The 27,263-nt window shown below is 45.4% G+C and overlaps 1 protein-coding gene across 1 annotated transcript; it reads right to left on the minus strand.

Annotated features, from left to right (window-relative positions):
• SLC18A1 (solute carrier family 18 member A1) lies at positions 1-27,263 on the minus strand. Its single transcript, XM_053578232.1, has 15 exons — positions 27,021-27,263; positions 25,245-25,590; positions 24,552-24,610; positions 19,998-20,081; positions 18,475-18,567; positions 16,843-16,932; positions 16,555-16,598; positions 11,404-11,464; positions 11,226-11,321; positions 4,682-4,760; positions 3,384-3,435; positions 1,847-1,910; positions 1,452-1,571; positions 1,165-1,298; positions 1-339 (listed from the first exon to the last, which is right to left on the minus strand). Exons 1-15 carry the CDS (start codon positions 27,142-27,144, stop codon positions 229-231), a joined length of 1,557 nt encoding a protein of 518 aa, XP_053434207.1. The 5' UTR covers positions 27,145-27,263; the 3' UTR covers positions 1-228.

Raw genomic sequence — 27,263 nt, forward strand, 5'->3', positions numbered from 1 at the left:
CATGGCTCTGTCCTCCCACAGAGCATGGGCCGCCTGAGGCCTCAAGGCAGAGGGAGAGATAGGGGTTGCACAGGTGAGAAGAGGGGAGGAAAGGAGATATACGGGGGGAGGAAGGGAGGACAGCCACCAAGCAGCCCACAGTGATGGTTCCAGGACAGCAGCTGGTGGCTAAAGTCTGAGCCTCCTGTGCTCACATGTGACAGGGCTCAGGGACCATTTCTGCTGCGGCTATTCATTGTCAGGCTCCTCATCGCTGTCCTCCCCCAAGGGAAACTCCTTCGTGGGCTTCTGGGTTACATACATCTGGGTCTCCATGGGGCATTCCTGGCTCAGAATCGCCTGCAGCAGAGAGAGACGAGCAAAGACTCACCGCGCATCTTCTACCAGGCTGCCCATTCTGTGCCCCTATCAGCTCATCCAAGTCTAGCATTGTTGAAGAAAGATGCCATATATAAGCACAGGGCCCCCTTTCTGCTTCATAGATCTGCACAATCTCCCAAGGCACCTAGGGGCATCAACCCTCATCAGGATGAACATCTGATATAATTTTGATCTTGTCCTAACAGGGGTGGTGCCAGCACTGGCGGGCAGGTGGCCAGCTGCCACTGGCACTGCTCCCCATCAGACCCCCCCATCTTCTTTTGTTCCTTTGAGCAGGCTCTCCCACTCCTAACCATCCAGCCCCTCAGGGTGCCTCAGGCTGCAATACCAGGAAGGCATCTTTTTGGAGAAAATCATATTTTGTGGATCTCTTCCCTGGCGTTTCTGTGCTTTAGAAGAGATGCCCTTGTAAGGAGACGGTTTGACTGAATGAATGAGGGAGTGAAGGGACAAACTTGCACAATGGAATCCTGCCCATTTTAAGGGGAGAGAACTTGATCATTCACACCAGCCAGTGACCACAGCAACGACGGGATGCCCCCCAATCTTTGTGAGGTTGCCATTTTCATTCTTTACCTAAGACTCTTCCTGACGGCCCCAGTAAGAGAAGCAGCAGTTATTTAAAGAAAGGCAATGAAGGATGGGCACCAAGGAAAGATAAAGATGAAAAGGGGATCAGAAAACGCAGCAAAGTAGAGAGACTACTGACAGAGGGAGAGGAGGAGAGGGAGAACGGGAAGACACAGAAGAGGAGTTTTGTTTTTAGCAGGCGGAGCTCCTTACAAGCTTCTCCTCCTTGGCCGGGGGGCTCCGCAGGCAGTAGCAAAGAGGCGCATAGGCGATGTTGATGACCCCAGTGATGACCATGAGCCAGGGGAAACCGATGGCCTGCACGATGGCGCCCCCGGTGGTCGGGCCTGCGAGGAACACATCAAGGTCACATGTATTTACAAGACACGATGCTGGGGCAGTGGGTGACCCGGAGGATGCCACTTAGGAACCTTAAGATGATCCCGCTCCACTTCCAGCTGGTGAACAGACAGGGGAGAGTGGGGTCTCCACCAACATACCCACAGCGAAGCCCATGCAAAGTGCCACATCAGCGATGGCGTAGATGCTCCCGTACACAGAGGCGTGGCGTAGGTCCACCAAGTGCCCCATGGTGGGCATCATAGAGGAATCCACCATCCCTGTGAGTGGACAGGGCACTGTCAGCCCTGCCCCAAGTGGGTGGCATGCTCCTCCCCGCTGGGCCCTTCACTTTCCCCTGTCCTCCCACTTGGTGCCAACACCTGTTACCGGTGGAGATCATGAGTCCATCTCTCCACCTCCTCCTAGCAGCCCTCCTGCCCCTTCTGACTCTCCGCCCACCTCCTCTGATGAGAAAAAGGGAAGGGAAGGCTTTGGACCCAAAGCCAACATTCAGGGGGATTCCTGTTTCCTTTCGGTATTCTTGTTTCCTTACCTATGGCGAAGCCAAGCCCTGCATTAGGGCCAATGAGACCAAAAATATTGTGAGCCAGCGGAACCTGCAACGGGAAAGAGGGAGAGTTTGTTGGGACTTCAGCTGGGTGAGGTGAGGGCAGAGCTTGAAGGGTTTTCCTGGGAAGGCATTCACAGTAAGCTTGTGCTGCGGGGCTCATGCCTGGGGTGATGGCTGTGCATGGTCACCCCATATTCCAAAGAAGAATCCTTCCCCCCATTTTAGAGATTTGAAAACTAGACTGGTGCCATGTGGGCTAAATGCGCTTTCCAAAGTTACAGAGCTGAGGAGTGCCAAGACCAAGTTTGGACCTAAAACTCACTCCACTGCCTCATAACAAGGGTCCATTCTGTTGGGATCCTTCCTCCCTTCCTCCTCCCCTCTCCACCCAAACACATGCTTCTGTCCTCGGTCTTCACCCAATGGAGTGGCCTCTTTCCCATGGCTGACTCATTCGGAGGTTTTATTTAAACCCTTAATTTGGGTTTAAATTCTGAGCAAGAAGATAGAAGATTGCCCAACATGAGCAAGCCGGGGCAGGTGGTTTGGGTGACACATCGGCACTCTCGAGAGGCCCATTCCCACTGCCCTCCCAACCTCGCAGCGAAAAACCTTTCCTTCCCTCTTTTGTAGGTTCCTGGCTCCCTCCCTAGGTACCTGCCATCCAAACCTGCTACCCAGATTTTCACTCCTTAAAGGTGTAACACGCTGTTAACAATTCTGGAGTGATGCCTTAATGAGTGCTTATAGGTCACGCATAGTATTGTCTGAGATTCGCTGGGGGCTCGCCCCATGCCAGAGGCTGAGCTATGGCTTATATGGATAATTTCAACAACCTGGGGTCACCAGCAGAATCCGCTCTACCCAGGTGAGGATGCTGAGCACAGAGAGCCGAGGTGAGTGGATCGAAGTCACACACGTGGCAAGCAGCAAAGCCAGCATGGGGCCTGGAGCTCGAGCTCCCACTCCAGACCTCCACCTGGTCCTGAGCGCAGGGCCCTGAGCCCTGCTGTCCTCCTCTCCTCCCCTCCAACTCAAATCTGGGGTGCTTGTGTGCTTCTCAGCCCCACTGCAGAGAAGATGGATTACGGGACTTGGAGGGGGCTCTTGAAAATAAAAAAGCCCATCTTTACTTTTTCCTCAAACTAATATTCTGGGGCCAGAGACTGAGGCACAGTTCATGGCTCCCTGGGGACTTGTGGGGCCTTGTGGGTGGGATGAGTAAGTGAAGTCATAAAATGCACTGGTCTGTCAGCCACAGAAAGACAGACCAACATGTGTCAACTTCATATGCCTGTGCACACAGCCTCGGACTCTGGCCCCAGCTGCCCCTCTCGCCCCTTCCCCACCCTCAGGGGGATGTTCTTCAATTCCTGGCATCTCTCCTGCTGCTCAATTCCTACCTAGTCAGAAATGGTCCTCCTAACTGTCCTTGCCAAGCCAATCCTCTACCCATTTTAAAGGAGAGTGGTCTTCAAATGTCCAAGTTTCCTTCTCGACGAGGTCTTATCATACTTACACAGAGCAGGCTGGTGCCTACGACCAGCATCCCAACCAGGGAGCACAGCCACCTGGAAGAAAAGAGCCACCATCAAGCTGTGTGAAGGGGAAAAGTCCCCTCCACCTGCCACCCTGTCACCACCACACCGTCCAGTCCTGCCAGCCCTGATTCCAGCAGCCTTAGGACCTGAGAAGATGAGGGATCTGCACCCTGGGGAGCTGTCTCCCATCTACTTATTGCCCTCACCTCCCACCTGGCTCCACACCTCTTGCCGTAGCAGATGTAGTGAAGGTGTGATGGACATATTCTTCCTTCCCGTTGGAGAGTAATCAGTTGACTGAGAGGCGCTGACCCTTGGGAGCAGCCCCCATGTGTAACTCAGGCTTTTCTCCGTCTAGACTCCCTCCTAATATCCTTATTTGATTTAGTCTTTGTGGCCCGTCTTGAAAATCACAAAAAGTACGAAACTTCTTTCCTTCTTTGATTTCCCATGGAAGTGCTTTTTGTTTATTTATTTATTTGTTTATTTATTTATTTTGTAGAGACAGAGTCTCACTTTACTGCCCTTGGTAGAGTGCCATGACATCACGGGACTCACAGCAACCTCCAGCTCTTGGGCTTAGGCGATTCTCTTGCCTCAGCCTTCCAAGCAGCTGGGACTACAGGCGCCTGCCACAATGCCCGGCAATTTTTTTGTTGCAGTTTGGCTGGGGCTGGGTTTGAACCCGCCACCCTTGGTATATGGGGCCAGCACCCTACTCACTGAGCCACAGGTGCCACTCTGGAAGTGCTTTTTAAACTTAGTTTCAAAATGTTTATGCTAAACTCCAAAAATAAAATTAAAACTGTTCTCATTATAGTGCAGGAACAAAATCTAGAGTTACACCCCTTGCCCCCAATCCTTTCCCCTGGGTGGCCTCTGAGGCATCAGAGGAACTCTCTGGAGTTCCAAGAATCACAGTTTGACAATGACTGCCCCCAAAGTACTGCTTTTTTCATAGAAGGTCTCTTTGGGGGTTATTTTATGTCTTCAACTAGGTAGAAAACAGCTGGAAACAACTAGGTAGAAACCCTCAGGTATCCACTGCCTCTTCTAGAGCAACCAACTCAGAGCTCAGAACCATCCCTTCTCTGTACTGACCTCTCCACCCACCCATCCTCCCCCATCCTCCCAGTAGACAGATTTTGTCAGTGTTTACTTCTCCTAAACTTTCAACCTCAGAGAAGCTGTTCATCATCCCAAGTGCAAGGACAACCTCAAAGTGCTCTCCCATCTTATATTCACAGCATTCTTCCCAGATCCTCAGGTTACATACCTCCCCATCTTTTGGGCCAACACCCCAAAGAGGTTGGTGCCAATAAGGTAGGACACACTGGCAGGCAAGAAAACCAGACCTGGAGAAAGACACAGACACCTCTGCAGCACATGTAACCCTGGTCACCTTCCAGGATCCCAAAACCACTTTGTCACACCCCTCTGCTTGCTGTAGGGTCAGGGCTTTGTTTAGCCTCAAAACACTTCAACTGCTTCCAGCTCCCCTCCTGGACTGCCTCATGAATGGCTCTTTTGCGAGCCTGTGCAGAGAAGGGGAACAAACCAGAGTGGAAGCAGTGAGGATTGAGAAAATAAAACACAAGAGAAGACACAAGAGATGAAAGATGGGGTTGGGAGGTCTGATGCAGCTGATGACTGCAGCAAGCAGCAAAACATAAAATCAACTTTATTTTATAGTATCTCATCAGGGTCGTTTACAGAAAAGTAGACAAAAGACACATTTTTGGTCTTACAATATGATTAGAAAATGAAAATAACTTTATCAAAGACCAATCATCCTGTTAATGGTTCCTACTTCATTAACATATGTTAAAAGGTAAAAAGGGAAAGATCACAAGGATTTTTGTGTAGTTTCTAAAGATTAACTAAACCAAGAAAGAGCTAAGTGATTTCTGGAAGAGGGAGCATGGAAAAAGGAATATTGTTGTTTTGGGAAAGGAGGAGAAGAGGTGGAGGGTCATTCTCTGAATGTTCCCCCAGGCTTGCGGGGGCCCTGCCAACTCACTCTCTACAGGCTCCATTGAGCCATTCTCATGCACAAAAACCCCTTGATCCTCAGCGTTGAGAACACGAGCTTTAGAGAAAGATGTATGGGAGTATATTCCTATCTTCCTATTTACCTGACCTTCTATTGCTCTGATAGGGACCTTAGATAAATTGCTAAGCCTTTCTGAGCCTTAGTTTCCACATGTGGAAAAAGCGAAGCTCCAATTTATACCATACCAGGTTATAGAGAGGAGTAAATTAGATAATGATGTAAAGTGTATTATAACTTGAAGCCCTGGCCAGATGGTTTTTGTGACAGTAGAGTGAAGAGTTCTCAAGATATGACCTTTGGTGCCTCCTACACAGTTCTGGGTTCAAATCATGGCTTGGCCACTTCCTAGCCTTGTGACCATGGGTGATTTACTTACCTTCTCTGAATCTCATTCATTCATTTCATCTTAAGGAACTTTTATCATGTGCCAGGTATTCTATGCTAAGGATAGAGCAGTGAAGAAGATAAAATCCTAGCTCTTGGGGGTACCCAGGGAAGGCAGACAGACAATAAACAAGTAAACGAATAAGTGAAAAGATGATTTTGAAGAACAGTAAGTTCTGTGAAGGAAACTGAATATGGCGATATGGCAGAGTGATGGAGAAGAGCCACCTGGGGTTTGCGGGTCAGGGAAGGCTTCTCTGAGGAAGTGGGACTTAAGCTGAGATTTCAATGGCCAAAAGAGAGCATTTCAAGTGGAAAATAAAAAGCACCACATGCAAATGACAAGGACTTAAAGAAGAGTCACTGGGCTGAAGCCTAAAGAACCAAATAGAAAGTGAGAAAATGCAGGCTCTAGGAAGGAATTTGGGATTTCTTTTCTAGAGCCATAAGAAGCTTTGGAGGGGAATGACATAATCTAATTTATATTTTCTAAAGTCTTTTAGAATGTTATGTTCATGGGACAAGAGTGGAAGCCAGAAGATTCTTTTCAGAGTCCATGAGAAAAGTGATGGACTGAGCTTAGAAGTAAATAAAGTATGAGATTTTGGAGATAGAGTTGGCATTTTTTTTTTTTTTTGGTGCAGACACTTTGGGAGTAAGGAGGGGAAGGGAGAAGCCAAGGATAACCTAGGTTCTGTTTTAATCAGTTGGGTGGCTAGAGATGGGGAAGATTAGTAGAAGAGGAATAGCTTGAGGGAAAGATGAAAGGCTTGAAATAACTGAGATGTGCAGAGATCTCAGGCAGTTGGACATACAAGTCCAAGGAGAGAAACATTTGAGACTCATTGGTTTACACGTGATTCTTAAACCCATGAGAATGGATGGGATCATCTATGAAAGATCAAATAGGAAAAACAGAGATCCAAGGTTTGAGCCTTGGGGACTCCTGCCTTTAAAGGTCAGCAAAGGAGGTGAAGAGGAGCATCCAGCAAAGGAGATGAGAGGAGATGGAGTCCAAAAGAGGAGTCTGACATTTGCTCAGAGCTGAGAGCTTCAACCATAATTGGAGGGAAGGCAGTACAGATGGGTACAGGTGCAGAGAAATGAATACGTTTTGTGATGAAAGCATGTGAGTTCCCTTCTCACTGCTTCTGTTTCCTCAATCAGTAGGAGGCAAAGTCAACATCTGAGAATGATGGAAAGGTGGGAGTTTATAGGCAGTTTAAATGGAGAAGAGTTACACATTAATTTTGGAAAGTGGGAAGGAAGACACAACTAGGGACTTAGGGAAAGATGGCTGGGCAATACGAAACCCAGTTTAGACTTATGGCCATAAATTTAAGGCGAGACCAACAGCCTGGCTGTATGTTTTTCTACAGTACCACATCATTGTGCAGGTGCAAAGAGTAGGCAACTGATAGATTTAATCAGAACTAAGGCTTTGTTAGGTGACTACCCCAGCAGGAGAAAGGAGTTTTAATGGAATGATACTAATGATGGACCATTAAAGTCAAGCTGAGTAAAGAAAGAAGTGAGGGCATGAGATAGAAACAGAAAAAGAACTTAGGCCAATGGATTGGTGATCTCAAAAATATGAAGATATTAGAACATCTGAGTAGGGGAAAATGTAAGATTATAATTGGATTGCTTGGAACTGGGATTTCAGAGAGGATATAATTAATGCTGGCGTCAAGGTCCAGGCATACAGAAGGTTGATTGGTAAGCTGGAAAGGGGAAAAAGATAACTGCAAGAGAGTAGATTAAGGAACTAATAACTAAGATGTTATCCACGTGGACACTGAAGTCACCCCAAATAGTGATAGGAGTGGAGGTGAAAAAAGATCCGAGCCAGATGTTGGCAGCTTTAAGGAATGAGGAAGGGCAACTAAGGGGTTACCAGTGGTTGCAATGAAGAGGGGTGAAGTGGTATAATCTAACCATGTCATCTACAAAGGAGAAAAGATTCAGAAGAAGCCAAGGATAGCAAAGTCTAGAGGGGCATGGACTTCTACCATGAGGCTTCAGGAAAACAGTGTTCACAGAAAACATCTGTGGCTTAGTTAGGGCAAGAAGATGAAGTGTTCAGAGAAGAGGATGAGGGCACAGGAATGCTTGCCAATGACAGGGAGTTCCACAAGGCCCAGAATTCGAAAGAGCATGGGAAACTGGGTTAGATTAAGAAACCTCTGAAATGTGGGATAATCACAATTTCTACCAGACAGGCTAGTTGTGATGTTTAAATAAAATAGTGCGTATCACGCTTTTTGCACCTAGTGCAAAGTGCCTAGTCTAGTGCCTAGCCTAGGAGCACTGGTCTTCATTATGATCATTGTAGCTGGTGAGTGACAGGGCCAGGACTTGAAACTAGGGTGTCTCGCTCCAAATCCAGCTGTTTGCACTACTCCGCACCCTCAGGGTGGCAGCACAGGTGGCTCTGATGAAGGGAGTGCTGGGAATTAGCAATGCGAGTGTTTTTGGGTCTCATCAGCCCTTTTATGCTTCTCTGTGCCAAGAAGAAACAATGTGTCCTAATAAAATCATTGTGACGACTGCAGTTATACCAAAAGTCAACAGTTCACCAGTGACTGGCTGACAACTTGTTTACTTTTAATATTCTCTCCCATAGATTGGAAGTAAAGCACACTTTAGTATATTTGTTTAGTGTCCATATGTGCAGGTGGCAACCTATTCAGTGATGTGCTCCTTTGTTTATATGTCACTGATTTTTAAAATGTAGAGGTTATAACTACTCAGCTGTTGGTCTAATACATGGAAGTAAGCACCTTTAGGAAGCCCTGTAGTCTCCTAGATACATCCCCTTGACATCATTTTAAACGGTGTGACATTTTCTGAATGAGATTTTCCTCAATCCTTGTAACTTGTTTTTAGCACCTGGCTATAGCACAAGTTTCAGCAGCATTTTGTGCAAAAATAGGTGTTTTGAATTCTATGTTTGTAGAAACATGTATATTCTTTCACAGCATATCTTCAAGGGGTGAGGGATTACCCATTGTGTGACTATCAGAATTATTTAAACAAAATAATATATAAATAGTAATAATAGTAACTTAAAAATTACCGAGTATATCTTTATTCCAGGAACTGTGCTGATCCACTTAGAATACATAGATCAAAACGACCCTAAAAGAATCTTCGTTTTCACAAATAAAAAGAGTAAAATCTTTCTTCGTCTGTTTCTGCTGCTATAACACAATCCTGGGTAATTCATGAAGTAAAGAAACTTATTCAGCTCATGATTCTGGAGGCTGGGAAGTCCAAATGCATGGCACCAGCATCTGCTTGGCCATCTGTCAAGGGCCTTTTTCTTGGGGCATAACATGGCACAAGGGCATCACATGGAGAGAGAGGAAAAGGGAACCAAACAACCACATTTCATCACTAAACCACTCCTGTGATAACAGAGTGAATCCCCTCATGAAGGCAGCGCCTCCATGACCTTATCACTCCTTAAAGGTCCCACCTCTCAATACCATTGCATTAGGGATTAAGTTTCCAACACATAAATTTTGAGTTCATACTACAGCACAGTTCAAAGATATTAAAGAATCTATTCAAGGCCATAATCTATAGGTGACTAGGTCAAGATTCAAACCCAGGAGGACCTGTTTTCAAAGCCTCGGCTGTTTCCTCCCCTTGGTGATAGTACCTTGTGGACAACAGACCACCTAGCAAGCACTCAGTCACACACTACACATCGCACAAGAGCTTTGACTCTTTTGTACCTCCCAACAACCTTGAGAGGTGTTCTTCATGTAAAGCAGTGGTTTTTAAAGAGTGGTCACTGCCTGACTATATTGGAATCATCTGGAAACTTAATGGGAATGAAAGCTTGTGTTTACTGAATTGCTCAAAGTCACTCAGTTTATGTCATTTGTTTCTCCAACTTCTCTTCTCTCCTAATACCTAGAGAGCATTATGGTGCTCATTTAGCTTTTTTTTTTTTTTTTTTTTTTTGAGACAAGGTCTTGCTCTTTCTCCTCGGCTAGAGTGCCACAGCATCATCACAGCTGACTGCAACCTCAAACTCCTGGCCTCAAAGGACTCTCCTGCCTCAGCTTCCCAAGTAGCTGGAACTACAGGAACATACCACTATGCCTGGATGATTTTTCTATTTTTTGTAGAGCTAGGGTCTCTCACTTGCTCAGGCTGATCTTGAACTCCTGAGCTCAAGAGATTCTTCCACCTCAGCCTCTCAGAGTGCTAGGATTACAGGTAGCTAGCCACTTTGCTTGGCCTCTTTTAGCATCAGTAACAAGCTCTCCTGAGAACCTTTGATGTCAGATTTTACAAACCAGATAGCATGAGGAAAGCTGTGGATGAAGGGGGCTGGGGGGTGGCATGGCTGGTAACTGAGTAAGTGGTAACTGTTAACTCAGGCTAGTAACTGAGATGCTATAGTAGGGTTGTGCTTCAGCTGTTTACCAGCACCAAGAGCCTGACCAGCCAGAGCCTTGGGGCCAGGGATGCGTCATCTGCACTGAACACTGACTAACTCAATTAATTATCATGTTCAAAGGCAGCTGCAGCCCAAAAAAAATTCAATTTGGGGTTAGGAGTGCAGCTGGGAGCCTTGCTTATCACTGTCCCCTAAAAATTAGATTTAGTGCTTTTTATTGCATTCTAAGCTATATCAGGTTCTTATCAGCTTCCTCTCTGGCCCCATAAGCCTCTCTTCTCTGCAGTGATGAAGCAATTTGCACGTAGCCTTCTCTATCCCCTTTGCGTCGGCTTCCTGGGAAGGGCTGGAGCCTCCTCTTTGAGTCTCTACATGGAGAAGAGGATCCTGGGGCTCTCTCTCCTGTGCCCAGAGCTTTCTGCTGAAATACAGAACCCAGCACTTTTTCAGAGGTGAAAAGATAGCAGAAGGGTAACTGTAGGAATAGAGAATTGAAGAGAAGAAAGTGTGGGTGGTAATGGTGATGCATATTAATTAATATTGCACGTGGTACAAAGGATGTCCACATTTTATATCATTTATTCCTCCCATTTCCCTTTGAACTAGATAGAATTATGAGGCTCACTTTAGATGTGGGAAAAGTAAATCACATAAATACTAAGTGATTTGCAGAAGTCTGCATAGACCGTCAATGCAGTGAAACAAAAACCTAGGTCATCAGACTGGCGATCAGCTAGGTATATGACCCCTTGATTGCTTGATCACCCTCTCCCACCCTGTCCTTTCTCAGACTTCTTCTCTGAGGGACTGCACACCCACTCGGGCTTGATTCATGGGCATGGACGTGGAAGGTCCTTCTAAGAAGGAAGCACATTGTCCCTGATGACACTGATGACCTGGGCCAGTAAAAAGGTCCACAGTACCTGTCTCCTGCCCTGACCTAAGTAGAACGCCAAGGTCACTTACCCAGCTGCCATTCAGAGGAGCACATGGTCTGCATCATCCAGATGGGCAGCGTGGGCTCCAGGATGGCCACGCCCATGTTGGCAAAGCAGATGGCACCTGCAGAGACAGTGCTGTGAGCCACTGTGGCTGCCTGAAGCCCAGACGCCACTGGCCCAATGGGAAGCCACTGCCAGCTTACCTGCAGCCACCAGGATGTAAGGGTCTTTGAGAAGCGTAAAGAGTGGAGTCCCCTTGATACTCTGAGAACATGAATGACAAAAAGCTTCCATTCATACAGTGCATACATCTCTCCTATTTTCACAGAATCGAAGAATGTGCATACAGGGACTTAAAGACCTTCTATATCATCTCACAGACCAGGAAACCCAGGCCAGGGAGAGAAAATGACTTGCCTGATGTCACAGAGTGAGTGGAGGCAGGACCCCTTCTGTGCACAAGGAGGTATTGTCACGGTCTCAGAAGGAGAGTGATTCCCACCTTCAAATGACTATCAACCAGGTCAGAGTGGATTGGGAGCAAGGCCAGGATTGGACTACAAGTGTCTGGACTCCTGGACTTGAATCTTTCTACTAGATTCCCTGGCACTTGTCCTGGAAGAATCCCAGTGAATTCCAAAACTGGGTAGAAAGGCCATAAGTCAAAAAGCCTCTCAACCTTTCTCAAGTCTCTGTTCTAACCATTTTGAGCTATGCTACACTGGGACAGCGAAGCAGCTTGAACACCTGGGTTAAAACACCAGCCTAACTGCCCAGTTCCAGTGTCCCCTCGTCTGGGGCATGTTCTCATCCCAGCTAAAGTTGGTTACCCCACACTCCTTCACTGCACCCCAGCAGTCCCTCAGCCATTATTGTTGCCTTTGCCTAAATGACCCGCCTTCTCTTCTCCACAGTTCCATAACCTACTCACTCTTCACAGTCAAGCTCAAATGGTTCCTTCTTTTCTAGAATGTTCTTTGACTAAGAAACTAGAAAGTCTCCTTTTGACCTTCCTGAGTAGAATTTTCTTTCTTCTTCTTCTTTTTTTTTTTTTTTTGTAGTTTTTGGCCAGTGCCAGGTTTGAACCTACCACCTCCAGGTATATGGGACCGGCGCCCTACTCCTTTGAGCCACAGGCACCATCCCCTGAGTAGAATGTTCTTTGACTCAGTAACTGGAAAGTTTCCTTTCAAACTTCTTGAGCACTGTCCTAATCGTCTGTGGTGTTTACCATATTCTTCCTTTTAACAGATTTGATAGTTTTTTGATAACCCTCTTTGCATACCCACGAGGTGGATTAAGACGTTTAGAGACCCTAAAACTAAAACAATGTGCTCACCTCACATATAGTTCAATGTAAAGAAACTTCTTTATGTATATAAAGAAGTCTGATAAACCCTTTGCCCCAACAATCCCACTTCTGGGAATTTATTCTACAGATTATTGCCAACAGTACTAAACTTCATAAATAGTAGACCTTCTGTAAGTCGACCACCCAAGGGACTATAACAAAATGGCCAACATGAAGAACTAGGCCTACTGAACTGATAGGTACTTGTGGTGCATGTCCGGTCTATGAAAATTAGGTCAACTTAAAGAGATGGTCCATGTAGTTATGTGGTTGACTATGGAGGTTCAGTTCTACTGTGTATGTTTATCAATTGCTACACTGTTTCCAACCACAAAATACTGAAAACTACCTAAGTGACCAGACATAAGAGATTGAATAACATATGTTTTAAACACACATGATGTGTATGGACCATACAGCTGGAAAATAACAAGGAAGAACTTTATGATCTAACATAGAGCGATTTTCAGAATATATTATTAAGTGAGGAAAAAAAGGAGAAGACACAGAATATACATAGGGTGCTACATTTTATGTAAGAAAAGAGGAGGAAATAAAAAACCACATAAACTATTTATTTTGGGTAACAAATGCAAAATCATAGGGAAGATAAACCAGAAAGTAATAAAGTTGGTTATCTATGAGTGGTGGGGGTGGGAGACTGGGACGGTAGAAAGATAGAGATTAACACTGTCTGATTATACTTCTTAAAATAATTTTAACCTTTATAAGGTCATGTTCTATATATTAAAAAAATAAAATTATGTTAGTGTTATAGACTGAACTGTGCCCCTCACTCCAAATTAATATGTCAAAGTTCTAACCCCTAACATGACTATATTTGGAGATAAGGTGTTAGGGAGGTAATTAAGGTTAGAGGAAGTCATAGGGTGGGGCCCCAATCCAATAGGACTAGTGTCCTTATAAGAAAAGGAAGGGACACCATAGCTCGCTCGCTCTGTGAGAAAATAAATATCTGTTGTTTAAGCCACCAGGTCTGTAGTGTTTTGTTATGGCAGCTTGAACAGACTAGTAGAATCAACAAGAACGAAGGAAAAAACTAAAACTAAATGCACAGAAAAACAAATGGACACAATTGCATTTTAAATGCACTGTGCATTGTATAATCACACTAAAGGTGGAAAAAAGAACCAATGCAAATACAGTAATTTGTAAACACAGTACTTTGACTACTCCCTAAGGGTAAGAAAAAAATTGCAAAAATCTTAAAACACATCTTGGTAGGATTGCTTTTGGTCTTAGCATGGATATATAAATCACAAGCATTATAGAATTGCACAAATAGGTAAACAGTTTTGGTTTGGTTTGGTTTTTTTGAGACAGAGTCTCACTCTATCACCCTAGCTACAGTGCCATGGCATCATCATAGCTCACAGCAAACTCAAACTCTCAGACTCAAGAGTTTACGTCAGCCTCCCGAGTAGCTGGGACTATAGGTGTCTGCCATGACATTGGTTAATTTTTCTATTTTCAGTAGAGATGGGGGCTCACTCTTGTTCAGGCTGGTCTTGAACTCCTGAGCTCAGGTAATCCACCCACCTCAGCCTCCCACAGTGCTAGGATTACAGGCGTGAGCCACCACCACACCTGGCTAATAGGTAAATGTTTTTATTTGGGGGGAAGGGCTAGGATTCTTACTATAAAGGAAGGGTGATAAAAATATGGAATGGGAAAATCAAGAAAAAATCCTATGGAGCTGGGCTATCAGTGGAGGTCTCAATTTGAATGTGTGCTAACCCTGCCCTGAGACCCTGACATGGCCTAGAAAAAGGTAGATCTCAACAGTGAGGAGCACACTGAGGGCCCATATTTTGGTTTCTAAACACCATTCCCCATCAGAAAGAACCTGGGTTCCTTGGAGAAATGGTTTATTCCAGGCTGAGGCAGAGAAGGCACAAATGAGCATGGGACCTGTTTTTGCATCAGAAAGACTGGTTCAGTCAATAGTCATTAATGGATAACGAACCTAGATAAAGAGGAAGTTTGGGGAAGAACAGGAGATTTATATGATCTTATGATGTCTCCTACAGATTGTTGATTAGTTCAAGGTGAAAACTAAAAAATAATAACTACACAATGGAGAAATAGGCATCACCTTGCCCTAGTGATAAAAATGAACGTCTCTGCTGAAAGGCAGGTGGGCACCAGGTGTGACACTCTGAGGACGTGGCATCATTTAGATGGTAGTACAATGGGGGTGCACAGCCTGAAGCTAACCAAGAGGAAACATCAGACAAACCAAAGTTAGGAATATTCCATGTAATTGCCATATTCTTCAATAATGTCAAAGAACGAAAAATTCATTCTTGAAAAATAAAGAAAGGCTGAGCAACTTTTTCAGAATACAAGAGACCAAAGGGATGTAATGCATAAATGCATTAGATAATCCTGGACTAAATTTCCTGAATGTCACAACTATTACACGGGGAAATAGTCCTGCTCTTAGGGAAAACTCTCTGAGCTATCAAGGGATAATGGCATGAGATAGTCAAATTACTCATCACTGGCTCAAAAAAAAAAAAAAAAGTAGTAATAATGTGTGCGTGTGAGAGAGCGAGCAAGAGAGGCAGAGAGAATGATTAAACTAATATAGCAAAACGTTAAAAATTGGGGAAGAATCTGGATATATATAGAAGTTCTCTCTATTATGCTACAACTTTTCTGTAAATTTAAAATTACCTCAATATGAAAAGTTTTTAAAACCTAAGGAGGCTCTAATTTTTTTTTTTTTTTTTGGTACCATGATCCAATTATTTATTTATTTATTATTTATTTATTATTATTATTTTTTTTTTTTGCAGTTTTTGGCCAGGGCTGGGTTTGAACCCACCACCTCCGGCATATGGGGCCAACGCCTTACCACTTTGAGCCACAGGTACCACCCGATCCAATTATTTAAAAAAATATATTTGGTGGTACCCTGCTTTCCTCGCATCTCAAGCTGGGTTTGCTTGTTGAGCGGGCACAATGGACACTTGATAAACAGTGGCAGAGCCATCTGGATGAATGTTTATAGGGCTGGGCAGGTGGTGCAGGGTTGCTAGGACCAGGCCTGTTCTAGGCCTGGAGACCTGCACAAAGGCATTTGGTGCTGGACGGGTGCTGGACGGCATTTGGTTACTTCTGGTGGGGCTCAGACGTCCTACTGGTAGAACCAGTTCCCAGACAGTAGCATTGCCTCAGCAGACAAGGCTCCCAGCTGCTGTGGGAAATTAAAAGTGTTGATTATGTCACAGTGTCACATTCTTTCAGATGCATCTGTTTTCCCTCAATTTTGTCAGCTGTAGAGGAGGCTAAAAATAACACTTATTTCATGAAATTTACAAGATGCAGCACATACAGTGTGCTAAGCAGAGTCCCTGGTATGTAAAATGCTCTGGAGAACATTAGATATTACTCTAATAACTTCTGGAAGAAGTTGATGGACTGTGGAATGCAAAGTCAAGGTCTTTAGACCAAACTTTCCCATATTTTATGCACTTTGTTATCTTTCTTGCTTCAAGGATGGGTTGTCCAGAGCCACTTCTGGCTTTGAGTCAGACAAATACTAACTCTGATGTTTATTAACTGTGACAAATGGACAGTCTGTTAGAGACGCTCTTGGAAGGTGTCTTTTTTTGGGGGGGAAGAGGTTGTCTGGGTAGTCTCCACAGCTTTTTCTATCTTTGAGCTGATGTTATCACTCGAGTCCTCGGGTCTCAGTGTTATTTTCTCCTGGTTCTGAACATGCATGTGTGTGCACGTATACACATCTTGATTCTACATAAGGTCCTTCTGCCCTCTTTGTCCAACATCAAGCCAAATATCCTCCCTATATCACCCACAACAGTAAACGTGAAATTACCTGGAAATCCAAGTACAGGCCCAATTTTCCTGACTCTGCTTCTCTTCACCTTTCTATGATGGTGTGACAGGCATACCTGGTCCCCTGTGCTTAGCCATTCTATGTAGCTCTTACCAATGGAGCTTGGAGTCTACTTACCTCAGGAGAGACTCTGGAAGGCTGTAGAATGCAAAGCTGGAGAGCTAGGAAAGAAAGAGGGAGAGATGGTTCAGTCTGCCCAGTGATTAGCTGGGGGCTCCAATGCCAGTAATATTGCTGCCAGCCTATCGTGGGCAAATCTAACATCCTTTTAACCAGGATGGAGCAGTCCTCCACCCATGAAAACATGCCCGCTCCACCTTTAGTAGTCAAGATGGACATCAGAGCACGATACGTTCCCAGCCTCACCTGAACTGCCACCTGCCTGGGGTCTCAAGAGTGACTTACCACCATCCAGTAGTGCCAGGAAGGCCAGGATAAGGAAGGGAGCAGGCTTCCCAACAAACTCGTACATCACACTTCCAAAGGGTGCTCCCACTGCAAAGGCAAAGCAGCCACAGATTCCAGACATGAGGGTGAATCCCAGGCCATGAAACTTGTTCACATTGGCCAGGTGAGCATTTACAGAAGGCCTGTTAGGGCTGAGCTCCACCTGAGGTTCTGGAGATTTGGTGATGGGGAAGACGTGGTCGCTGCACCCCAAAGAGTTCACTATCTAGTGGGGGGAATAAGCATGCAGGGGTGGGGGGTGACACTGAATAATTTGAATAGGATGAAAATTTCAGCAGCCAATGGTTGCATGCACAGAGGGTGGTGTAAGCGCAGTGGTGTGTGCCAGAAAGTCCCGGTAACCGTGAGAGCTTTGCCAAGCTCCTAGTGCCTGGTGGGGAAGAAGCTTGTATTAAATGAAGAACACAAGTGACAGAAGAGAGAGAGCAGTTGGAGAAGAAGGAGAAAGAAGTGGGTGTTCCCAAGCATGAGTATTTGGGAGGAGATGAGGGTAGAGGGGGAAGACTGAGGCCGCAGAGCTGGGGACCAGGGCCCCATGTATCCAGATGAGGTGTCCACTTGGCCCTATATCCTAGGAAGAAACATCATGGGGAGAAACCACAGCTCTGGGTTCAGGGGGATTCTTCTGGCGGCACGGTGGAGGAAGGAGGCAATGTGAAAGAGCTCAGGCAGGAGGCTGGCTCCATATTCCAACCAAGAGGCCAGGAGAAGCCAGAAGTGAGTGAGAGGGGCTCCTTCATTTGGGTGTGGTTGAAGATGAAGGAGTCCAGGAAACACCAAGGTTTAGGCTGGGTGTTTGGGTTGATGGATACTAACAAGTAACAGTTTTTATTTCATCTCTTTCCCTCACTGGTGGAGGGTGGGGCATAGGCCAGGGGAAGAGAGTTGGGTGTTTTCTTTTCAGTGACCTTGTAAACTCCTTGAGGGCAGGGAAAACATCTTACCTAAATCCCTTCTGCACTTGGCATGTAGTAAGTGCTCAGTAAAAGCATGTAACTTGTCAATTAAGTTGTATGAGGGATGAGCCCCAAAGAAAAGTATAATCTTACAGTTTGGTGCTTAGGACTCAGAGCCAAGAAAGTCCACCTGTACCCTGGCTCTGCATTTCCCAGCTGTGTGACCTTGGATGGCTATTTAACTTTTCTTATCCACATCTGTATAATGGGGGCCATTATTCCTCCTTCACAAGGTGGTGTTGAGGAATAAAGATTATGTCTGTAATGAATTTAGCAAAGCATCTGGAAAGGGCAGGTTCTGTCCAAGCTTGGAAGCAGAGGTGAGGCAGGCGGTCGCTGCTAACATGGGAAACTTCACTTCCTCCACCAGGCTGGGTTTCTGGATCTTTCCTAAGCCCTAATAACCTGTTCTGCTTTTTAGGGAGAAAGAAATTTCACTTTTCCTTAGTAATATTTCTGAAGGAATCAAAATATGATTGGACCAGGGAGAGAAGAAAAATATTTGTCTTCCAAGACCTAGTAAGTACTGGCTTCCTGGAGCCGTCTTTGGTGGGTCTGTGACAGACTCAATCCTCCTCACCCCAACCTAGAGCCACAGCTGGGTGCCACTTACCCAACACTCCCAAAGCAACGCCCCCCAGGGCGGTTCCCATGGCTTGGCCTCTCTCACAGTCATCAGTGTAGACACTTGCCAGCATCCCAAGACCTGCCCAGGAAGAGACAGATAGAGCCAGACCCTGGGGACTTTGTCTGCCTTACACAGAGTCCTTGGCCCCTGTCCTATATGTCTTCAGAGATAATTCTAGCTAGAGTTTCAGTCTGAGGAGGATTTTAAAACATAACCCAGGGCGGCGCCTGTGGTTCAGTGGGTAGGGTGCTGACCCCATATATCGAGGGTGGTGGGTTCAAACCCAGCCCTGGCCAAGCTGCAACAAAAAAATAGCTGGGCATTCTGGCAGGCACCTGTGGTCCTGGCTACTCGGGAGACTGAGGCAAGAGAATCACCCTAGCCCAAGAGCTGGAGGTTGCTGTGAGCTGTGACGCCACAGCACTCTACCGAGGGCGATAAAATAAAACTCTGTCTCAAGAAAAAAAAAAAAAAAATATATATATATATATATATATATAACCCATAAGGCCAGGCACGTGGCTCACGCCTGTAATCTTAACACTCTGGGAGGCCAAGGTGTGTGGATTGCTTGAGCTCAGGAGTTTGAGACCAGCCTGAGTAAAAGTGATACCTCGTCTCTACTAAAAATAGAAAAACTGAGGCAAGAGGATCACTTGAGAACCAAGAATTGGAGGTTGCTGTGAGCTATGATGCCATGGCATCAGCTTGAGACTCTGTCTCAAAAAAAAATAATAATAATGATAAGCCACAGTATTCTGCAAATACTGTCCCCACTGCCTTCCAACACCCACAGATTGCCTACCCCTTCTGCTCAGAATATTGTTGGAAGTGAAAGGCCTCTGGAAAGGGTAACAGGACCCACTGCCCCCTTAGTCTGCATTTCATAGATTTTTATTGTTTCCTAGTACATTTCCCTGAATGAAAGGATTATGGAGCAGATCAGGAAAAGGAAAACGTAGGAGAGACTGTTCTATTCAACAGCGGGACCCAAGGAAGACGTTGAGAACACGAAGGACTGGGAAGAGAGTGCAGCCTGGTGCTGCGTGGCTCTCAGCTCCACTGGTCTGGGGTACATTGGCATAAAACATCAGCTTTAATGGGATTACACTAACTATTGTATTAGCCAATACTTTGAACACTGTGTGGGTATTAACAGCATTAGTATTGACGTTACTGTTCCCCCCAAATGTTAGGAGGGGACAGAGACAGGACCATCAAGCAGCACTCAATAAAAGCCTGGTCTGCTTCACGGTTTTACCGTGGGCCTGTTCTGCCCTCTGCCAGCTGCATCTGCACATTGTCAGCAGAAGTTATGTCGAGCTTAAGGAATTATGGGCTCTGCCTGCAGCTCTACAATTACCTTGTTTCTGAGTCACAATTTCTACCCACCAGGATGATATTTTCCTTAACATCTTCATATAAATTGTACAGGGTTTGAGCTAGTAAGAGATTTGCTTGTGGGTGTGGGTGTGTGTGAGAGAGAGATATGAAGGTGTCAGTTTTACCTGCAACCGATGAAAATGAAGACCCAATGCCTTGAAGGGTCCGGGCCACAAACAGCAGGGCATAGGTGCCAGAAAAAGCAAACACTGGGACAGAGAAGAGCAAGAACGCTGCAGTTAGCACAGGGCCTTTGCTTCCCCAGGGGCCAGAAGACACGCCCATGACAGTGCAAATGTGAGTCATGATACTTATGTTTGTTTTTGAGACTGAGTCTGCTCTGTTGCCCCAGGCTAGAGGCCTGTGGAGTCATAGCTCACAGCAACCTCAAACTCCTGGGCTCAAAGATGGGATCTTATGCTTGCTCAAGCTGGTCTCAAACTCCTGACCTCAAGCAATCCTCCTGCCTAGGCCTCCCAGAGTGCTGGGATTTCAGGCATGAGCCACCACGCCCAGCCAAGCTTATGTTTTAATAAGTCAGGATGACTGGTCCCCGTTTGTCTACTAACCTTCCATCCTTCACTTAGGATGGAAGTAAAGAATGGAAACTGCTTTTTAATTGGCAAAAAGACTGAGAAATCAGGCTGGGTCTCTACACTTCTTGCTAAGAACCAAACATCCCATTCATTGGAATCAGGAACGTCTGTGAAGCATAATGCCTCAGGCTGGGACCTAGTTCTCAGCCCCGCTCCTAGTCCTCCACGTGCAGCACCCAGAGGTGGTCTTTACTACTGCCGGGCACCACTGGGTCTTCTTGGGTACAGGAGCCATGTTTTGTGCTTCAAGGACTACTGGCATTGAATAGAAAATAATATATTGTCATTCAGCCAGCTCCCACCCCTTGCCTGATATAGAAAATCTTTTAACCAAATCAAATCAGTATTTATTAAAATAATCCCGAACATACAGTTCTGCTGGAGTCTACAGCAGATGTGAAATCCAGATATTCAGCTCATGCCCTGGAAGAGGTGCGGTCCACTGGAAACCAACATACTACAGCTGCTGAGAACCAAATAGAAATACATTATCTGAATAATCTAGGAATCAAAGAATATATTATCTGAAACGGGATCACAGGGCAGTAAGCCCAGATGTGTCTCACCTCCAATTCCAGAACAGCGTCTCCTAAAGTGAGAAGACTCTCCTCAAGGTGTCAGAGTCGAAGAATGTTATAATCTCTCTGCCCATTCATCACACATGTCTTTTGGTTGCGTTTACAATCCTCTCCCATGACTTCCTGGCATGATCCCACTGATCTACCTACCCCCTTTTCTCCCTAACACGTACCCTCTTGGTCTCCCCTTTCCTGACTTTCTGACTTCCAATCTCTTCAGTCTCCTATTTCCACATCCTTTTACCAACTTGCCTTGGTTTGACCAGAACTTTCTTGGTTTTAAAACTGAAAGTCAAAAAAACTCCACAGAAACTGAAAGTCTTCTATCCTGGGAAGCCCCATGCTACCATCTGGATATGGGTTGATTGTCCTCACCAAATCTCAGCTTGAAATTTGATTCCCCGGGGTGGACATGGGGCCTAACAGAGGTGTCTGGGTCATAGGGGTGGATCTTTCATGTATAGATTATTGTTGGGGGGGAGGTGTAACAACAAGGGGTGATAAGTGAGTTCTTACTCTACAGTTCCTTTGAGAGGTGGTTGTTAAAAAGTTGTCTTCATAAGGCCTCATGCCTCTAATCCTAGCATTCTTGGAGGCCTAGGCAGGAGGACTGCTTGAGGTCAGGAGTTTGAGACCAGCCTGAGCAAGAGCAAGATCCCATCTCTACTAAAAATAGAAAAACTAGCTGGGCATGGTTATACCTGCCTGTAGTCCTAGCTACTGGGGAGGGTGAGATAGAATGATTGCTTGAGCCCAGAAGGCTGCTTTGAGCTAGGCTAAGGCCACGGCACTCTAGCCTGGGCAACAAAGCAAGACCCTGTCTCAGGAAAAAAAAAAAAAAAAAAAAAGAAGAAGAGCTTGGCACCTCCCAGCTCCACCTTTCTTATTTCCTCTCTCACCAGGTGATTTTGCTGGCTCCCCTCTGCCTTCTGCCATGATTGGAAGCTCCCTAAGCCCTCAGCAGACGCTGAGCAGAGGCCAGCACCAGGCTTCTTAAATAGACCAGAGAGCCATGAGCCAAATAAACTTCTTTTCTTACCCAAGCTCAGGGATTCCTTGATGGCAACATTAAACAGATTAACCTCTCAATCCCAGGCAAACCAGAATATCCGGTCATCCCATTCAGGAAGACTAAGACAGTTTTTTTTCCACTTTGCACCCTTTACATAGGCCACCATTACCATCCTAACTGCATTAAGCGTGGTTTTTAGTTTAGGATGTTTAGGGTAGTAAGTTTAGTTTAGTTAGGAAGTTTAGGGTAGTAATGAGTGTCAGCAACCTCTTTTAAGTATTTTTAAAACACTGAATGATAATAAAAGAATACCCTAAACATCAAGTACATTTTCTTTTGGCTACCATTAGGTCAACTCAGTAGAGCAAAGTGGTTATATCATGGAAACAATAGTTATTTAATACATAAAATTAGGTAGATAAGAAAAGTTTTTAGGCCCGGCAAGTGGCTCATACTTGTAACTCTAGCACTTTAAGAGGCCAAGGTGGGACGACTACTTGAGGCCAGGAGTTTGAGACCAGCCTAAGAAACATAGCAAGACCTCATCTCTACAAAAAATAGAAAAATTAGCCAGGTGTGGTGGTGGGTGTCTGTAATCTCTGGGGAGACTGCAGAGGAGGATCGCATGAGCCCTGGAAGTTGGGGTTACAGTGAGCTGTGAAGATGCCATTGCACTCTAGCCCAGGCAACAGAGCGAGATCCTATCTCAAAAACAAAACAAAACAAAAAAGAAAAAAACAGAGAAGAAAAGCTTTTAAAACATGAGTTCTTGGCAGAAAATCAGCACAGACCTCATGCTGAAAAGTTCAGGATCCCCTAGCACACTGCATTACCTTATTTTGCAAGGTGTTTGTGTCCTAGGCAACCATTATACCCTCCTGGGTACCTGGAAACATGTCTTTTCATTCTTTACATGACTGCAGCCATCGAGGCATAATACATGAGCTCCATAAAGTTTTATGCAATACATTTTAAGCCACATTCATTTGATGAAATAAGGCACCTTATTATTATATATATATATATTTTTTATTCAGATTCAGATTCAGTATTTATTTATTTATTTATTTTTTTATAGAGACAGAGTTTCACTTTATTGCCCTCGGTAGAGTACCGTGGCATCGCACAGCTCACAGCAACCTCCAATTCCTGGGCTTAGGCGATTCTCCTGCCTCAGCCTCCCGAGCAGCTGGGACTACAGGTGCCCGCCACAACGCCTGGCTAAGCACCTTATTATTTTTTAATTTGCTATCTAGCATAGGCTGAGCTTCTAGAATTGCAGTGAACGTTGCTAACTTGAATTTCCTAATTTTATTTCATTCAGCTAGAATTTCCCTAGGAAGATGCAGTTCTAAGACAACCTTCCAGCCCTGAATGCAACGCATTCTTGTTACACACTGCCTTGGCCTGAGTCAAGTCCTGTGCTGGAAATGAAGAAAAGTTGAGGAAGAGGAATAGAGAAAGCAGATAAGGAACAGAAAGGTAATAAAAACAAAACACAAGGAAGGAAGGAGACAGAGAACCAGCAGAGCCATGAGAAGCAAAGTGAATCCCCAAACACGAACCCCATCCATTCCTTCTTATTTTACCTCTCAGGGTCAATTTCCAGACTTATTTTTCTTGCTTACTATTTTTATCCCATCTCCATTTTATTAGGAACATTTAGTGACTACTGGGTAGACTATTTGCCTTTCTCCTTCTCGCTGCTTTAGCAAATTTACTTTCCTAAGCTCTAACCTTTAATGTATTAAAAAAAAAAAAAAGACCTTTCAGAATGTTCCAGATGCTGTTGTCCAATTTCCTTTCCTTTTCTTTTTCTTTCTTTCTTTCTTTTTTTTTTTGTTACCTGCCCTTTACCGCGGCATATCAAAATAATATGATCTCTTCCTGAAGACAGGAAGTTTGTATTAAACTTTCTCAAGGAATTACTGACACACAGACACCATAGCATACACATTCAAACAGCCTTTTATTTTTTTTGCAGTTTTGGGCTGGGGCTGGGTTTGAACCCGCCACCTCCAGTATATGGGGCCAGCACCCTATTCCTTTGAGCCACAGGCGCCGCCCCTAACAGCATTTCTAATTTCCTAGATCAAGGAAATAAAGTATCTGTTCCCATACCACAGTTCTAGTTCCCATACCACAAACTACGAAGAGTTTAAATCAGAGGTCCTCAAACTTTTTAAACAGGGGGCCAGTTCACTGTCCCTCAGGCCGTTGGAGGGCCGGACTATAGTTTAAAAAAAATACATATGAACAAATTCCTATGCACACTGAACATATCTTATTTTGAAGTAAAAAAACAAAACGGAAACAAATACAATCACACCGCCTCATGTGGAGTTTGAGGACCCCTGATTTAAATCAATTTCCCAGTCAGCTAAGTCAGGTGCCTAATTACTCTCTGGCCACCCTGCACTCTACCCCAAATTCACATGATAAAATCAAAGACAGTCCGTGAAGGGAAGAAAAGAGGAAGGAAAAATGACTTACTAACTGTGGAGAGAAACATGATAACAAAGCCAGCAAACATGGGAATATGATATCCAATCCTAAAAAGGAAGTGAGAAAATTCAAGACACAATTCCAATGGGCATTCACATACTTTGCGTTTATAATGTGAGCAGGAGCAGAAACACAGTTATCTGAGCACACGGTCAAGCATGCCTCTGAATCCAGGTGTGGTAATGAAACGTGACGTGGGAAATGAGTACAAGCAAATAAACAGACATGCAAGTTTACCTGTAGACCACGGTCAAGATTCTCATTTGCGGAAAGGATAGCCTAGGTGGAGTGTTTATCCCTTTAAAACAATTGGGGTAATCCTAACGGCAATGACCGGGAAGCTGGTGCTCTAGATTACAATAGGACTGTTCCCTTCCCACCCTCACCCTGTCCAAGCCATGTTCCAGGGCACAGAATATAAAACATCAGCAGCACACTGCTGTTAACTGGTTCTCTTCTTGGTACTCCATATTCAATGTGTACATCACTAAGAAAATCTAAAGCCCGTGATGTTTCATCGATAATGTGTTATCATTTGAGTAACCAGCTTTCCAAATGGCTGACTGCCCTGGAGACCAGACAAGTGCGTATTTCTCTTTTTTCCCTTCTAACCACCTTGATATACCTCAGCTCATCCTCCAATTCCTGAGCTCCCTGTGGGCTCTGCCCCCCCTGAGATACCTGTTGGTGAGAGGTCCCACACACGGGTTGACCAGAAGTTGCATTATAGCCTTTGAAGCAAACAGCACCCCCACACGGGTGTTCTCTTCCTCCAAGAATTCTGTGCCTTGCAAGCAGCTGTTTTTATGTGCTGAGATGGCTTCAGTAACTGGAGGGGGGATGGTGCCAGGAGTGCCATTTGTCGGTGCTGTGCCACTGAGTGCACTTTCTTGGACAGCCACGGTGGTGTTGTCAAAGAAGGAGAAGACGGTGGAAAACACCGGAGACGTGACGGCACCGCCGAGGTGCAGAGAGGAGTTGACGTCTTTGAACTCCGTGGCATACAGGAACGTGGGTACAATGGGCACTGAAAGCCAAGAAGGACACGTGGTGGGGGCTAAGGATGGGTTGCCCTTTTACCACGTCTAGGTTCTGGGGCATTAGGGTGAGGTTTGCTTTTACGCTCCAGGAGGTTATCTAAGTGACATGATTGAAAGCCTACTGAAACGCTCTGCTGCTCGAACTATCCTATTAGCTATAGTTCCTAAATGCAGCCCAGTATCAGACACTTAGTCCTAGCTATTCGTCGCTTCCATATTGGCTACTTCCCCTATTCAAGAAGATTTTTTTGTAATTCCAAACGCAATACTCGCTGAGCTATCACAATTTTTTTTTTTTTTTTTTTGCAGATTGCGTGCAGAACAAGGTGGGCTCTGCCTTCTTGTTTCAGCTGTCACACAGACATGACCTGAGGATGGGGGGCAGCAGGAGTCAGGGCAGGGGAGTGCAGGCAGCCCCAGCTGTGGGGCCTGTTAATATTAGATGGGCTTGATTACTAAAAAGCGCCTGTTAGTGGTGCCAACAGGTGGCCCTGGGCAAGTCATGTAACACTTCTGAATGTCTTTGTCTTCTGAAAAGAAAATAGACCTACCGGGAAGCTTAGAATTTAAGATTATAATCTGTGCGCTCACGCATGCGTGCATGTGTACGTGCGTGATGCGTGCGTGCGTAAATGTGCGTGCGTGTGATGCGTGCGTGCGTAAATGTGCGTGCGTGTGATGCGATGTACGTGCGTGCGCGCATGCGCACACACGCACACGAATTTCCCCCAAAAGCAAAGATTCAAGACTTGCTAATGGGATGTTTGCAGTAACTTTATAGAACGTGGTTCCAACTATAGAAACGCGAATGATGAGAACTGACTGTATTGGATTAAATTGTCTCCAGAAGATTCTTGTTTAAAAGCGGGTGTTTTACCCAGGAGGGCAACTATTCGTACCCATTTATACCCTGGTCCAACTTAATGTAACGAGTACAGGAGTGTCAAGTAGAAAAAGGCAGGACTCCAAAGGAAATAAACTGCCAGAAAGGTAAGTCTTGATGAGGCGCTGAGTATCCAAATACAGTAGGCTATTTTTATAGGGCAGACGCTGGAAAGGCAACGCGGTTAGAAGATGCTCCCTGCCCAGAGGCACGTGGAGTCATCAGCGCCTTGGGAAGACAGTTTGGGAAGGAAAGAAAGAGCACGGCCAGTACTGGCTCCGGGCCATCCTCTCTTTCGGTCTGGCCATCTTTGAACTTCCTAGTCTTTGAAACTCTGGAGTCTTTCAACAATGTTTGCAAGCTTCAGACTCCATTTCCTGCAGTTTCCTCCAGCCCCCAGCAACCTCTGTGTGTTTTGAGCATAAAAAGAAAGAATTCTCAAGTCGAGTCACTGCTGAAACTGACCTTAGTGCGTGCTGCCTGCTGGGGCCCAAATTCAAATTAACCCTCAGCACAAAGACCCCCCGAACGTACCCACCACAGTAAGCAGCATGTTGTCAAGGAGCAGAGCGACAAATACCACCACCAGCACCAGCTGCCGGGACGCTCTCCCCTCCTTCAGCCATCTCTGAGGAGGGTCCAGAACAGTCCGGAGCATGGCGAGGTCTGGGCTGGGGGCTCTTCTTCAGGTTCTTGAAGAGGGTCCTGTTACAGCTATATGTCTTCTGCAGCCTTTATGGAAGAAGGGAGGAAGTCTGCCCAGATGAGCAGAACTCA

The sequence above is a fragment of the Nycticebus coucang genome, chromosome 24 (genome assembly GCF_027406575.1).
Source record: "Nycticebus coucang isolate mNycCou1 chromosome 24, mNycCou1.pri, whole genome shotgun sequence".
NCBI lineage: Eukaryota > Metazoa > Chordata > Mammalia > Primates > Lorisidae > Nycticebus > Nycticebus coucang.